The 15,986-nt window shown below is 44.7% G+C and overlaps 1 protein-coding gene and 1 long non-coding RNA gene across 2 annotated transcripts; both read left to right on the top strand.

Moving 5' to 3' along the window:
• The first annotated feature begins 1,825 nt into the window (after positions 1-1,825).
• On the top strand, positions 1,826-5,991 carry LOC119802665. The gene is made up of 3 exons (XR_005283487.1): positions 1,826-1,958; positions 3,686-3,811; positions 5,810-5,991. It is a non-coding gene; the product is annotated as an uncharacterized LOC119802665 (long non-coding RNA).
• A 1,575-nt stretch (positions 5,992-7,566) lies between these two features.
• Ppp1r3c (protein phosphatase 1 regulatory subunit 3C) lies at positions 7,567-12,551 on the top strand. The gene is made up of 2 exons (XM_038313585.1): positions 7,567-7,707; positions 9,937-12,551. Exons 1-2 carry the CDS (start codon positions 7,694-7,696, stop codon positions 10,874-10,876), a joined length of 954 nt encoding a protein of 317 aa, XP_038169513.1. The 5' UTR covers positions 7,567-7,693; the 3' UTR covers positions 10,877-12,551.
• The last annotated feature ends 3,435 nt before the right edge of the window (positions 12,552-15,986 follow it).

Genomic DNA, 15,986 nt, shown 5'->3' with positions numbered 1-15,986 from the left:
TATCTTTCTCTTGGTGGCTCTCCAAACACTCCTAACTTTAAAGTAATTTAAAAGTTTACCAGTGGCAGCAGGGTGTGGTGGCGCATACCTTTAATCCCAGTACTTGGGAGAAAGAGGCTGGTGGGCTTCTATAAGTTCGAGGCCAGCTTAGTCTACACAGTGTGTTCCAGTACAGCTAAAGCTACAGAGAGAGAGACCCTGTCTCGGAAAAACAAACAAAAACAAAACAGAATAAAAAAATGTTTAACAGTTGTTCATTTTAAAAGGCCATTACTTAGCTAATGGAGGGCAAACACTTGGAGAAGGATGGCTTTGAGGGGTGTTTTTAAAGTTTTAGGTGACATTCTAGAAGATTTACTACACTTTAGACAAAATATTAAAGCCCTAGTACAAATAGTTGACTCTGTGGGATCTGGAAAACTGCCTTCCCCAGGCTCCCAAGCTGGAACTTTCCATCACATCCTTGGCATGCAGCAGCTAGGCAGAAACAGTTCTCTAACTGACACAGGACTCTGGCCTACACTAGATCTACACTTTCTCCTCAAGGGTTAGGGAGCAACACCCGATTCTAGTCACAAAGAAAGGAATACGGAGCTCTGAACACCGCTTGGAGCTCTGTTTGGCCTTGGGAGTAGGGTGACGTGAGTCATAGCCATTTGTGAGCATGAGGGGACAGCTCGTTAGGAGAGGAGGTCAGTTTCGTCATAATTAAAGGAAGCATTGTGGTATCTTACAAGTGAGTGGGCTTGCGACTCTTGAAGGTGCTTTGAAACCTTTCCTATAGACGAAGTTCAGAGCTGAGGCCAGACAGACACTGGGCTATAAAACAGGAAGCCTGTACAGTGGATGATATGAGCCTGGTAAACAGTGGCCTGGTTTCACAGACAGTTCATGGGCCACTCATATTTAAAGCAAAGCAACAGAATTTCATGTCACAGGGCATGAAGACTTAATGAAATGTGTGACCAAACCAGAGGTGTGACTAGCTGCCTAGACATGGCAAGGACAATGGAGACAGCATCAGCCCACATAGCGCAGAGAAAGCCAAGCAACCATGAAGGGGCTTGTCTGACTCAGAGGAGAGAGGGATTCCCCGCTGTCCTCTGGTTTGTCCGACTCAGAGGGGAGGGACTGGTGATACCTTGTTGCTCCCCTTGTACCAAGCAGATTCAGTCTTTGCTTTAATACCTTTAAGAAATGTGGTTATAGGCTTTGTAAATAAGTTTCATTCAACTATATCATGTACTTTGACCATATTAACCCCCACACTCTTTCCTTTCTATCTATCCCCTCAGAGACTACTTATTTTTAATTATTTTTTTTCATTCAATATATTTTGATCATGTTTTACACCTCCTCCCGTTCTTCCTAGGTCCACCCCATCTCCTCACTCACCCAACTTTATGCTCTTTATCTCGTTCTTTCAAAAACAACAATAACAACAACAAAAACAAAACACCACACAAAAACAAAGATCAAAATAAGCAAAAAACACCAATAAGACAAAAAAATATGCCCAAAAGCCTAAGAAAAAATATAGAGCTCCTTTTGTGTTGGCCAGCTACTCCTGGGCATGCTTGGTCTGCCCTGGAGTGTGGTTGATAAACGCAGTGGCACTCCATTGGAGAAAACAAATTTTCCTCTTGCTAATGGGTATCAATTGCAAATAGCTTCTTGGTTAGGGTGTATGTGGTGGTTTGAATGTGAATGAGAATAGACTCATAAATTTGAAAGTCTGGTTCCCAGTTGCTGGACTATTTAGGAAGGATTAGGAGGTGTGGCCTTGTTGGAGGAGGTGTGTCACTGGGCTTGAAGGTTTCAGAAGCCCAAGTCAGGCTCAGCCTTGCATTCTCTATCTGCAGCTTGTGGATCAGATATGAGCACTCAACCCTGCTTCAGAGCTGTACCTGCCTGCCACCATGCTTCCTGCCACGATCATGGACTGACCCTCTGGAACTGTAAGTCAGCCCCCAGTTAAATGCTTTCTTTTATAAGTTGCCTTGGTCATGATGTCTCCTCACAGCAATAGGGAGAGGGTCTCACGCTTTTGCTCCCAAATTCTTGGATGGTCAGAGTGGAGCAAGTGGCTTGCTCTTCACCCGGACAGAACAACCAGACAGAAACAGCTGGATCAGCAGCGTTTAAACTGTTGTGTATCAGTGAGTGCCTATCCCTATTTTATCCCTAAATAAATTCTTGAGAACCCTTCATGTACTCTCGTGGCATCTATCTACAGAGGCCCTCACTTAGAAACTTTTTTTTAGTTTTTTTTTTTTTTTTTTTTCAGGGTCTCACTATGTTGCTTTGGCTGTCCTGGTCACTATGAAGACCAAGTTGGCCTCAAACTATCTCTGCCTCTGGAGTATTGGGATTAAAGGTGTATGACAGCACATCCAGCTGGATTTTTTTTTTTAAAAGAGGGAAATTAAGATTCTTTTTACAAATTTAGATAAAATCTATAATTAAAAAAATAATTACAATTCCCAGACCAGGTGTGTGTGTGTGTGTGTGTGTGTGTGTGTGTGTGTGTGTGTGTGTGTGTGTGTGTGTGTGTGTGTGGTGTATGCGTGTGACAATCTGAATTGAAGTAGGGTTGCTTGAATGAGTACAGGTGGAAGATTATTTACTAGATCACAAACAACTTAGCAGTGGCTACATCACTGAAGAAAACAAACCCTACTCCCATTCAATACTTTCCCCCTTGTCCCAAAGTCATGAATTAAAGTAGAAATTCTCTGAATCACCGACACTGCAGCGCCCAAGGAGGGTGGAGCCAGGCTAACAGTGGCAAACTCACATTGAAGCTTGTTCCCCAGATAATAGTTTTGAAATGTGTCAGGACCTTTCAGAAGTTAAACCCGATGGGAAGTGGCTGGGGATGACTGCTCTCTGCAAGGACTGAGGCTGAGCTGGTCTCTAGAAATAGGTAGATTTCTCAAGAGTGGATTAGTTCTTGCCAGAGCCGGTTATAAAAGGAAGGAGGTGATCCTGCTGTCTCGTGTCCTCCCTTGCAGTGTGTCCTGTTGCCCCTGCATGCTCCTGCTTTCTGATCTCAGCTATGCTTCTCCACAGGATTCCCTCTGCTGTGTTGCAATGCAGTCAGTTGGTCCCTTGCCATGCTATCTGAGCTTCCTGGCCACTAGAATTAAAGGCCAAGTAAATCTCTTTTTCTTTACGTTACCCATCATCTGGCAATTGTTATAGCAACACAGAACAGAACTTTCCTACTGACATGTCTTATCCACACATGTTGTTATACCATCAACCCACTTTAGGCTCCTCTCCACAGAGAGCAAAAGCAGTTTATTGGGCACATCTTTTTAATTCCCAGTCCCCAATCTCCCAAAATGGTCGGATGCCCATTTTTTGAACCATCCATTTCCCTCTCTCCTTATTAGACATGCCCTCCTGAAGCATTTAGTAAATTCTGATATGTAAGCATGTCTATTTCTGGATTCTTTCCTTTCACTGATAATTCTGTACTCATGTACCAATATTTATTTTGCAAAACTCTATAGTACAATTTAAGCAGATAGAGCTAAAATGCATTCTTCTTACTCTTTTTTTTCAGAATATTATTTGTTCTGATTTTGATTTTTTTTTGATGTTTCCTATGATTTTGGTAACATTTTGCCTAATTTCTGTTCCTTCTCTTACACGGCCCTTCCTCTCGCTCATCTTCCAGGTAGTTCCAGTAAAGCCTTTAAAGGGCTGATGGTTCGGTGAGTAGAAGCACTTGCATCCAGGCCTGACGACCTGAGGTTGATCCCTGGATCCCACATAACAGAAGGAGAGAGCCAGCTCCTGCAAGGTATCCTCTGACCTCCGCCCAGGTGCCATCGTACACACACACACACACACACACAAATAAGTAATGGCATTTAAAAGTCTTGTAAAATGCCCTTCAGCATATTCAGTGGTTACTTTTTAGAGTCTTTGTAGCTCAGCACCTTCATTCAGCTTCACCTTTCAGTGAAGACAGAGACAGCACAGCTATTTGTAGTTGACACCGTCAAGAAGAGCGAGTGCCCCTTCCCAGAGTCAGACTGTTTGTATCCATTGCTCGTCTCATTTTGTAGCACCCAGATGTCTAATTTTGTTCAAGAGTATTCTGGAGACTAAAGACAAAAAAATCATGTTATTTTGTTGGTGGTCTTAGCTCCCTGGGAAACCGAGGAAGATGACTGATGGGTGCAGGAGTTTTGGGTTCTAGTGTACGATGTCTTTGGGGCTTGTTGGTCATCAGTGAACTCTAGGTTTAGGAAGAGAAAATAAGGCAATGGTGGGGACTGAGGAAGACATTCAACATTTATACACACATATGCACACAGATGTTTCCACACATGAGCACAACCATTAACATGTACACACAATACAACAAACACATGAAGAAAGAAGGAAAAAATGAGTTGGTAATTGGGGGACCCCAGGGTGAGTTTCCCACAGGGGCAGCTCAGATATATTGAGCAAACACTTGGGCAGCTCCTCTTGTGTAACTCACTCTGTCAGCGGATCCTCATGCCCGGGCTACCTGCTGAGTTTAAAATCAAATAAAGTCTGGACTATTCTCAAGGTCAATGGGCTGTGGCTTATGACTCCTGGTAACCCCTAGCATGGTGCTGGACACACTGCACCAATTAAAGAGCCCCAGTCGATAGATTTACTGTGTGAAGATGAGCAAGACAAAGCAGCGTTTGAATGCTGCCAAACCGCACTTGGAGAAAACCCACAAATAATAAAATTCTTCATAACTCCTGGTTCAGTCATCTTCATTGACGCAATAACCAACTAAAAAACATTGACCCCTTTCCAGTTTCTCTAATCCTAGCATGAAAGGCAGCAAAAACCAGCTAGGAACCTGAAGGAGAGGCTTGGATCATCAAGCTTACAGGTTACCGTGACTTCTCTTCGGAAAGAGTCCTGTTTTCCCTAAAAATTTCTCTTGAAGTGAAACAGAAAGCTGCTTTGATAGCATTAATCAACACCAGGGGGCAGGAGAGAAGGCAGCGTGAATAGAATTTCAGAGGAACAGTGGGAGGAAACCAGCTAAGTACATGAAAAACCTTCCAACATGGCTCTTGGCAGCCAGCATGGCTCTCCACATTACTTGAATCTGAAACTTTGAAAAATCTTTTCAAATTTATTTCCTAATTACAGAAGTGTTCTGTGTTCATTGTATAAAAAAAAAATCCAAAAGCTATAGAGAAGCAAAACAAAACCATTTTACCACGCATACTGTGGTCACCCCCAAGCACTGTTCTGGTAGAGCATAAATTCTAGCTCCTATTCAGGCACATGGATCCCTTTTAAGTAGAGTCATAATACATTCCTCTTATTGTATGCTGTTCTATAGCTTTAGCTGGTAATATTCACTCTTTACCTCAATATATGGTTTGTGTAGAGAAAAAGCCTGCCCAAGAATCTGTCTAGTTTTGGCTCTGACCTAACCAGCCCTTGGCAAACAGCTCAGCTTCTCGGGATTAAGATTTCTCAACTGTGAAATATAAAGAGTTTGATGCCAACAACACACAAGGCCCTTCCTGTCTCTGTCCTTCTAACTGACCAGTGACTGAAGGAAGACAGAATGGGACAGGCAGTAGTTATCAATATTGCCTCATGCAGGTTCTGATCACGACTTGACTTGGAAGGTCCTGGGCAGGGTTATTGAGCTCCTAATGGTTTCTTATCTCAAGATGGCATTTGTGACAGGCAATGTGTGAATATTAAGCAGATACCACAACGCAACCAAATTGTGTTTGGTACATGATACGGCTCAATGAGCAACAGTCATGGTCACCATTTTCCTCAGGTACTAACTTTGCTGAGGGGAGAGGAGAAACAAGCACGGAAGAGTCAAGCACTCACTTGAGATCTAATATGGGATGAACACCTGAACTGGGTATGGTGCTGAGATGCACAACTTAACTTATTCCTCAGAACAAGCTTATCATCTCCATGGGGCACACCAGAAAACTGGGATTCAGGTGGGGATCAAACCCCAAATATTGTCTTTCAGATGGTTTGGGCCGCCTTGAGAGGGGCCACAAGATGTGCCATTATAAAGCCCAAGGACTGGCGAGATGGTCCAATGGTTAAGAGCACCTGCTGCTCTTGTGGAAGACAGGGATTTGGTTCCCAGCACCCACATGGTGGTTTACAACCATCAGTAACTCCAGTGCCAGGGAATCCAATACCCACTTTGACCTCTGAAGGCACTGTGCGCATGTGGTATGCATACGTACGCACACATAGGCAAAACCACTCATATGTATGAAATAAAAGTAAATCTTTTAAAAAGCCCAGTCATTATTTTCCTCTGTGATGTTTAGTATGAATTTTTCCTTTTTCTTTCTTTTTTTTTTTAAAAAAAGATTTATTTTTACTTACTTTTGGGTGTCTTTGGGTTTGTACGTGCATGTGTGGGGGTCTAGCAGAAGCCAGAAGAGGGCATGGGTCCTCTGGAGCTGGAATGACAGGGGTGGAGCTGCCTGATCTGGGTGTTGATCCTCTGGTTGAGCCTCTGGTCCTCCGGAAGAGCAGCAAAGCGTTCTCCCGGCGGAGGGGTCTCCAGACCAGCAACACCCGTCTTTGGTTCTTCACTCCAGCTCCATTTTAACAAGGAGGGATTTATAGAAGTGTTTGGAGGGAGGAAAGGGAAGGGGGAAAATGATGTAATTTTATTAAAATCTCAGAAAAACAAAAGAAAACCATTTGTACTTGACTAACAAATTTGATTTTACAGTTTTTAATTGTACAACCGATTTGGTCCCTCAAGCTCCAAAATAAAATAAGGAAACCTCAGTGAACGCAGCTGGCTTGGGAGGGTCGTAACATGTAGTGTGACTTTTACCTCACTGCCTAAGGGTGTCAGAACCTCGGCCAGGGATTTGGGCTGCCTGCTGCATCCGGTGGCAACGAGCAAGGACAGTAGTAACTTAATGTTGCCTATAGTTTTCTCTTCCAAGGAGGAAACTGAATAGCGTACGAAGTGGTGTCTGCTTGATTATTCAGGGGTAGAGGCTGTCCAGGCTGGCCCTCTGCCTCCACCTTCAGAGGGAAGAGATCACAGGGCTGCCTCCTTTCATGGGCTCACAAGTTTTCTTAACATTTGTTAGGAGAAAATGCTAACTCCTGACATCCCTTGCCTACTCTGAGTGGCTGTATGGCGCTATTTGTGGAGAAAGGAAAACTAGCCAACTTGTTTCTGTGTGGGCCAAGGACGCACAAATCAAGGAGCACAAGGATTTCAAATAGCACAGAAACCGGGTGGAGACACAGACCCACGCACAACACTTAAGACCCCGCCAGGCTCGCGCAGGCAGGGAGAGGTCAGCTGAGTGTCTGCGGCCGTGCGCTACGTGCTGCACGCGGGGTTCCGGGAACGCGGCTGGGTCCCGCTGGCCCAGGGCTCCCCAACACCGGGCCCGCCTTCCAGCACACTCCGGGCACATCCAGCCCCGCGGTGGTCACGTTCCGGGGACAAGGGCTCGAGCCCCAGCTGCGCGCTGGTTGGCCTCGCCATCAGACCGCTGATTGGTCAGAGGGAGCAGCTCACGTGGTCGGGCTCTGATAAACTGCCTCCAGGGCCGGGGCGGTCAGTCGGCGGGCTGGACCGCGGCGCTGCTTCCGCCAAGTGCTGGGTGCGAAGTTGCGCTGGGTGGGGCTGTCGTGGTCGCCGCTGCCTCTCGGTCCAATGAGCTGCACCAGGTAGGTTCGGTGCAACTCTGTGCAGGGAAACCTGCAGCTGCGGGGACGTTGGGGGCTTCTGTGGTTTTGCTTTTTCTGCAGATGGAGACCGCCAAGTTGATGGCTGAGTTGAAACGCCCCGGAGGCTGAAGAGGTGGAAATTGAGTTGTATTTCTTAGCGCTTGTTTTAAAGTCAGCATCCCAAAGCAGAAACTGCCTAAGTGTGAGTCAGCTATAGCTGGGATTCCCTTGCGAGGTGACTCTGTTGCTTTGAGCTCAAAGACCCAAGCACTTGGGGGTAGCTTCATTTGCACCCTGGCACTGCTGGGGAGGTAGTTTAGGCTGTGACAAAAGTTACAGGACGATTTTACATTCATTCGTTCCTACCACTTGCCTTAACCTGGTCAGTTATAGAAAACTCAGTCTCAGAGTTTGAACAAGCTATCATTTTTAACTCCTGGCCGGGACTTAGAATTCCAGTAGCCCAATTCTAAAATTTTCTATAAATGCAGAAGTAAAGAAACAAATAACAGCTCAACAAAACAAAAACGAGTAACAGCTCATTCGACCAAGCAACCAAGAACACTCCATGACATTTAGTTGCGTCTCTAGTAGTGACTTAGTCAAAGAATTCTCCCTCCCCAAATCCTGCCTGTTAAGGGTTGTTAGACAAATACAGTTTGAGTTTTTGTTCGCTGGGAGTAATCTTGTCAGAAAAAACCCTAGTGCTATTAAAGTGAGTTCTGTATACGTTCTTTACCGTACACTTTGTGATGATAGTCATTTGCCACCCTGCTGTGCTTAGCGAGGTTGTTAAGAGACTCCTTCAAGCTAATATATATATATATATATATATATATATATATTCAATATGTACATTTTATATATATAAAATCAATATATATGTTGATCAAAATATGTTATATACATGCATTAAACTGTTAAAGAATAAATAATTAAAAATTAAAGCCAGAGGGGAAAATGGCACCAACTATATTTCATGTGTCTCTTAACTATAAGGCTGAGATTGGAAAATCCTAATTCCATAAGGGTGGCAACATAGTGTGAGGGCAAGGGAAGGGCCAGAAAAAAAATCTTGATGGATGATTGTTGGTTTTATATTAGCTATTGTTATTTCTACTTGTAAGTACTACTTGCTCAAACAATAGAAACACCAAAGAAGCACAAAACTAGTAGATTGTAAGTCTGCTATGCAAAGATATTTAACATTTTAGTGTTTTTCTCTGTCAAGTTTTTCCGTATTTATAAATTCATATACCAACTAAGTATTTTAAAATGGTTCAATTCTCAGGCTATCAGTTCTTAAAAATGTATTTTATTTTGTATATGTTATGTGTGCAGCAGGTTATAGGACAGAGATATAGTAAAGAAGTTATTGGACAGGATGAGGATTTCTGTTATCTTGACAGCCAGCTTTTCTATTTTCACATGACATGTCATGGATATCTTTCTATATGAAATGTAGGTTGTAATTTTTTCCCTTTAGTACATGAGATGTTAGCTGGTATTGCAATTGGTCATTTGTGAAAAATTTGTACAAACTTGATATAATCCAAAAGTTGTTCTGACTTCACCTAAGAACTACATACATTTCAAAGATTGCTTCATTTATCTCTTCTCAAGTGGGTTTCTTCTCCAGAGAAGTAAAACCGATTTAAAAGCCAAACTAAGAAATAGCAGCCAGAAAGAGCAAGAGGGTCGGTCTGTCTGGTCTACGATTATGGAAGAAACTGGTCAATAGACTCTCTGGGGAAGCTCTAGTACAGATTTAACCTTGTTGGCGCCATGCCATGAAACGCTATAGTGGTTCTAAGTCCCAGGAATCCGATTTTTTTTTTCTCTAGAGGAAAGAAACTCCTTAGGTCATGGTGACCTGACGGGGTTAAGAACCGCTGACCTAGAACAGATTAAATAATCTCAGAGTTGTGTCAGACATCAGATCTAACCCTCTGGTATTTTAGATGGGGGAGTGAACCCACTCTGAGTGTTTTGGGCGGTTCACACATGTCCAGGAGCCTGCCAAGCATAGAGCTGGACTGCACACACATATGTTCACCGCACATATGTTCACCACACACATGCTCACCGCACACACATGCTCGCCCGAGTGTTCTGTCTCCATGTGACAGCCCCTCCCTGATTCCTGCTGTAACTAGTGCACATGCATGTGGGACCAGCGCAAGACTGCTCCAGCCCTTGCTGATCACCCCTCTTCCTTTTCCTTTCCAGAATGATCCATGTGCTGGATCCACGTCCTCTGACAAGCTCAGTCATGCCAATGGATATGGCCATGAGGATTTGCTTGGCTCATTCACCACCCCTGAAGAGTTTCCTGGGTCCTTACAGTGACTTTCAGCGAAGAAGTTTTGTGAATAAATTGAAGCCTTTGAAACCATGTCTCAACGTCAAGCAGGAAGCCAAATCACAGAATGAATGGAAGGCCCCGCATGACCATGCCAAGAAGCGGGTGGTGTTTGCTGACTCCAAGGGGCTGTCACTCACTGCTATCCATGTCTTCTCTGACCTCCCAGAAGAACCTGCGTGGGACCTGCAGTTCGACCTCCTGGACCTTAACGATATCTCCTCCAGCTTAAAGCTTCACGAGGAGAAAAACCTGGTTTTCGATTTCCCCCAGCCTTCATCTGATTACTTAAGTTTCCGGGACCGCTTTCAGAAGAATTTTGTCTGCCTGGAGAACTGCTCTTTGCAGGAGCGGACAGTGACTGGGACAGTCAAAGTGAAAAATGTGAGCTTTGAGAAGAAGGTTCGGGTCCGGATCACCTTTGACACCTGGAAAACCTACACGGATGTGGACTGTGTCTACATGAAGAACGTTTACGGCAGCTCCGACAGCGACACCTTCTCCTTTGCAGTCGACTTACCCCGTGTCATTCCAACCGAGGAGAAAATCGAGTTTTGCATTTCCTACCACGCTAATGGGAGAGTCTTCTGGGACAACAATGAGGGTCAGAATTATAAAATTGTCCATGTACAATGGAAACCTGATGGGGTGCAGACACAGATGGCACCCCGAGACTGTGCATTCCAACAGGTGCTGCCTAAGGCGGAGGTAGAACCCACAGTCTTTGGCAGTCCGAGGCTTGCTAGTGGCCTCTTCCCAGAGTGGCAGAGCTGGGGAGGGATGGCTAACTTGGCCTCCTATCGATGAGTTAGCCCATGGGCTGGCTCTGTCTGATTACAATCCTCAAGCGATTCTAGGTCTGTATTGCTCATTATTAGGAAGTCTTAGTCACTTTCCATGAGTAGGTGTAGGTATGAGCTCTTGGGGCCCGGCTATAGATAATACAGCCACTTGAAAATTTAGTGTTGGGGTCTCTGCGGGTGATGCCACTCAGTCTTGTTTTGGAGGATCCAGTAACAGCCTGGGAACTAGTTTTATCAAAGTAACACCTGTTTTTTGGGGGGTGCGTTTTTCCACCTCCCTCCCAGTTCATCAGCTTTCACTTTGGATGAGGGAAGGTTTAAGGACAGTTGACGGTGACAGGATGCTGTGGAGAGGGTGTGAGGGATGTGAAGTGTAGACGCTAAGGGTCCGAGGCTCAAGTCAGACGAGGAGCAGGGGAACCGATATTTAACCATTGGTGGGAAAACATAAAGTTACCTTATGTTTCAAAGTGGGTTTTACAGGTTTCTCCTGAGGAAATAACTCAGCGAGGGGAAAGAGATCCATTCTGTGTCTTCTTGCATAGAAAAATAAAGGGTGTTGGATGGTACTGGGGGAAGACGAACGGTCGCCCTGAAGAATCAGGATCTTGAGGGCTAGAGATGTTGCTTAGTTGGTAGGGTGCTTGCCTCGCATGCATGAAGCCCTGGGTTCCAGCCCCAGCACCATAAAACTGGGGATGGCAACATATGTCTCTATTCCCATATGTTAGGGCGAAGGCAGGAGGATCAGAAATTCAAGTTCATCCTTGGCACACAGAAAATTGGAGGCCAGCCTGGGCTGCACAAGACCCTGTCTCAAAGGAAACGGTGGCAACAAAAAGATCTTAAGCGAATCCTTTCGGTTTAAACGTGGTTTTCAGTAGTGTTTAAGCAAATCCAGCTTTTCAGTCTTAACTTGATCAGTATCTTTGTGACCAAGGCATCATTCTTGGGTTTTTGGTACAGAATGCTGCCGGACATCAGGCATGCTGTCATCAATGGCTAGCAGTATGTAGAGAGACTCCACGTCATGTCAGAGTCAGCTCTTTCAGTGTGTTGATTAAACCAGAACACTGTAGCTGATTAAACCGGTTGCCTAAATGGCCGTCTAATAACTCATGAATCTTTTGGGCCTCATTTGAAGGTCCGTTCGCTGGTGTTCTCCTAAGATACTGCTGTATTTTCAGGAGTGCTGTCAGTGCACACGGCTCACGTCCTTCATATTGAAGGTGACTCATCGTTCTGCCACACTTTTTGATGTGATGTTTGAAGTGGGGACTGACACTAGAGTGTCAAGAATTCAGTCTCTCGCAGTCAGAGGAGCCGTCTGTCTCAAGCCCACTTTTGTCTTATTGTTTTAGTTTCAAGTCAAAATGCTTTTTTTAAAAAGTAGATATGAATGATTTCAAATGTGAACTATTTTGTGTGTATGTAAATCCATTTTGTGAGCTCTTGAGGGCTGGTGTCCTGGGGTGCTTGCTGCTATTGTGCATTTCCTTTGAGGAGCATTAAGAGAGTGTGGTGAACTGTCGCGTATGTGATCTGCCATGGGAAAACACGGTTGCAGTAACTCCACGCCAACAGCATTGGAGGTGTGGCGAGCACCCATAAGTTCTGTAAACACCTACATTGTCCTTTATGAGCCACTCACTTTAAGAATAAATGTGCTTGGTAGAAGACCTGGAATGGAATGCTTTCTTCCCCCAAACTAGAACCAGTCAAAGCAGATGCTGAACAGCTAAAGTCCTCCTGTTTTGCCTAGCAGGAGCCAAGCAGAACTGGTTTGGACTGGGAAAGGGATCCACCTGCGGACAGTCACACGCTCCAGTCTTATTAGTGACCATAGGTCCTATCTCCTGACAGCTGGGGCTTGGGTCCAGCAGTAGCTGAGCTGCTGAAAGTGTCCCTATCTTCTCTCCCATGCTCTCTGCTGTGAGGCTTATAGCGATGTCACCTGTCACTTTTACAACGGAGAGGGGATGATGTAGGAAATGTTGGAGTAGCTCTTACATTTTGAGCTCTGGTATCTTCCTGGGGGGCAGAGACTGGAACTGCAGAGAGGACCCCGGGAAGGGCTCATGGATGTCAGTCTTGGGCTGAAGGAGAAGCACAGCTCTTTAGGGCGAGTCAACAGGTTCATGGACCTAAGCTGCTTTTCCAATTTTGCCTAAAATTTTCATAAAAGTTTTCACACATTATCTTAAAAAAAATCTTTCTTTTTGAAAAAAATCATATATTTTGATTATGTTCATATATATGATTATGTTTTCCCCTCCCCAAATTCCTCCCAGCTCCTCTCCATCTCCCTACCTATTCAACTTTGTTTTTTTAATCTTTTAAAAACAAACAACAGAAACACTCCTCCCACACAAAATGGAAATCAAAATAAACAAGCAAAAGACCAATAAGACCAAAAAAAAAAAAATGCCCAAGCAAAGCAAAACGAGACCAAAAAGTCTATAAAAAGTTTGTTTTGTGTTGGCCTAGGAATGGGGCCTCCCCTGAAGTATGATTAGTATACCCAGAGACATTTCATAGAACTGAGTTCTCTTGCGGCAGTGGGATTAGCGGCAGAGAGCTTCTTGGTTAGGACTGACAGCCCCTGTCTACTCCCTCTCTCAGTGCTGGGACCCATCTGGCTTGAGCCCATGCAGGCCTTGTGTGTGCCACCACAGTTAGCTCACATAGGCATCAGCCCTGCCGTGTCTGTGTCCTCCAGCCCCTCTGGCTCTCACAATCTTTCTGCCTCCTCTTCTGCAGGGTTCCCTGCAGGGCTTTGATGAAGACATCTCAGGCAGGATGGAGTGCTCCAAAGTCTCCCGCTCTCACGATCGAGTTGTGGGTCTGCTTAGACAGTATCTCAAGTCGACGGGGTAATCAATGTCTAGCCTATTTGAGATGCTGAATTAAAAAGAATAAGCTTTTATAGCATCATCTGCCAGTTAGGGGGATTATGAACTATAAGTCTGACCGCAGATGTATTTTCTTTGGTACACAGATTTTTTTTTTGTTTTGTTATTTTTGACAGGGACTGACTTTATAGTCTTGGATGGTCTGGAGTTCTCTATGTAGACCAAACTTGAAGCATTCTGCCTGCTTCTGCCTTCCAAGTGCTAGAGTTACAAGACTTTGACAGCCCAGTTGACATGGATATTTTAAGAAAAAATTATTGTCAAGGCATAACAACGAGCAGACTTACATAAAACACATAAATGCCATTTTTTTTCTTTAAAAACTGCAAACTCTGTCCTTCTGGCAACAACTGTGTGGAGCTGACTAGCAGCCACCCCCTTAAGATAGGGCATGCTGCCCTTAATAGGGCAAGCATGGAGAGTTTGCCAAAAGCCTCTCCCCATGGCTGTATTCCGGTACGCTGTTGGCTGGTTTCTGAAGGCTGTAGTGAGTGTTTTGTTCCTCCTTCTGGGCCTATTCATGGCAATGACTGTGTGAGGAACACTCTCTTCCAAGGGATGGACAGAACTCAAATTGAGGTTTGGAAACGGAGACTCAAATGTAAACTTTATAAAAGAAGAAACTAAGATTGAGAGAGGGGAATGGCCCCACCTGAGCCAGGCTGGCCAGTGGCTTTTGGCCTCAGGTTCCTTTCTGCTCTTGACATTTCTTGAAGTCTCCCATGGGACCCTACCTCTTAATATCTGGGGAGCTGAAAGAAGGAGCCGTTGTTTCTAGGCAGGCATTATTCTGGCAGCTCTTCTTAACTCCTGTGTCAGCTTCATTTGGTGTTGGCATCTTCGAGGGCTTCCTGAGGAAGGATCTAGTCAAAGAGGGGGGTGCTCCTGAGGAATATGATTGTTCCCATTTCACAGTTTGTTAGGGATTCTGCCTGCTAGGAGAAACAATACTCTCTTTAAGATTTACACAAGAGAGTGGTTAGACGGCTCAGCGGTTAAGGGTTATTCTTGCAGGAGACCCGAGTTCCATTCCCAGCACCTATGCTGGTTGACTCACAGCTGCCTGTAACTTCAGCTCCAGGGGATCTGACACTCTCTTCTGGCCTCTGTGACATGCATTCATGCATTCACTCACACACAGACACACAGACACACACACACATACACACACACAGAGAGACAGAGACAGAGAGACAGAGAGAGGAATAAGAATTCCTTATAAAAAGATTTAACTTAAGGAGGTGCTGGGGAGGTGGTTCAGTTGAAGTGCTTGCTGATCTAGAATGAGGACCTGTGTTCAGATTCCCAATAGCCATGAAAACATAAGGTAGCGCAGTGTCTGTAATCCCAGCGCTGGGGAAACGGAGTCAAAGGATCTTTGGAGCACCTCAGCTACTCAGTGAGCCCCAGGTTCAGCTAGAAACCCGGTCTCAATAAACGAGGTGGACAGCAGTGGAAAAGATACCTGATGCTGACTTCTGGCTTCCACATGTACATGCTCACATATGTATATACACACACGGAACACACAGAGACATACACCGTGCACAAACACACACACATAGACACCTTCCCACACCACACACCCCCACGATACACAGACACTCCCCACTCACACACCCACGATACACACACACCCATGACACACCCCACACACTCACACACACACACACACACACACACGATTTAACATGGAGGAGTGGCTCTTTTAAGCTTGGCAAATGCTGAACTCCTCTGATTCTGAAGAGCAACGTGACTACAGTGGCTCAGAGAAACCGTCTAGCATTTTTGTTTGCTTGCTTTGACAGTGGCTCAGAGAAACCGTCTAGCATTTTTGTTTGCTTGCTTTGACTTTTGAGATGGGGTCTCACATAGCCCAGGATGTCTTCAAACTCACTGTGTAGCCAAGGATAACACTGAACACTTGATCTTCCTCCTTCCAAATACTGAGATTGCAGGTATGGGCTACCATGCCTGGTTCCTTCATGGTTTTTGTTTGTTTGTTTGCTTGCTTGCTTGTTTTCCCTAACAGGGGATAAAATGGAGGCCCAGACATTAAAACTTGCTTGAAATAAAAAATGTTCCCACTATTCTGTTCTGAAAAAAGAAGTTTAATTTACTAAGGGAAGGATTCCATTGCATTCTAAATTTATGAATCTTTCTTATTTTGAAATAATTTTTTTCCATTCAATATATTCTTTC

The sequence above is a fragment of the Arvicola amphibius genome, chromosome 1, assembly GCF_903992535.2.
Source record: "Arvicola amphibius chromosome 1, mArvAmp1.2, whole genome shotgun sequence".
Classification (NCBI taxonomy): Eukaryota; Metazoa; Chordata; class Mammalia; order Rodentia; family Cricetidae; genus Arvicola; species Arvicola amphibius.
The sequence above is the reverse complement of the archived record's forward strand: the minus strand, read 5'-3'. Positions and strand labels throughout refer to the sequence as shown.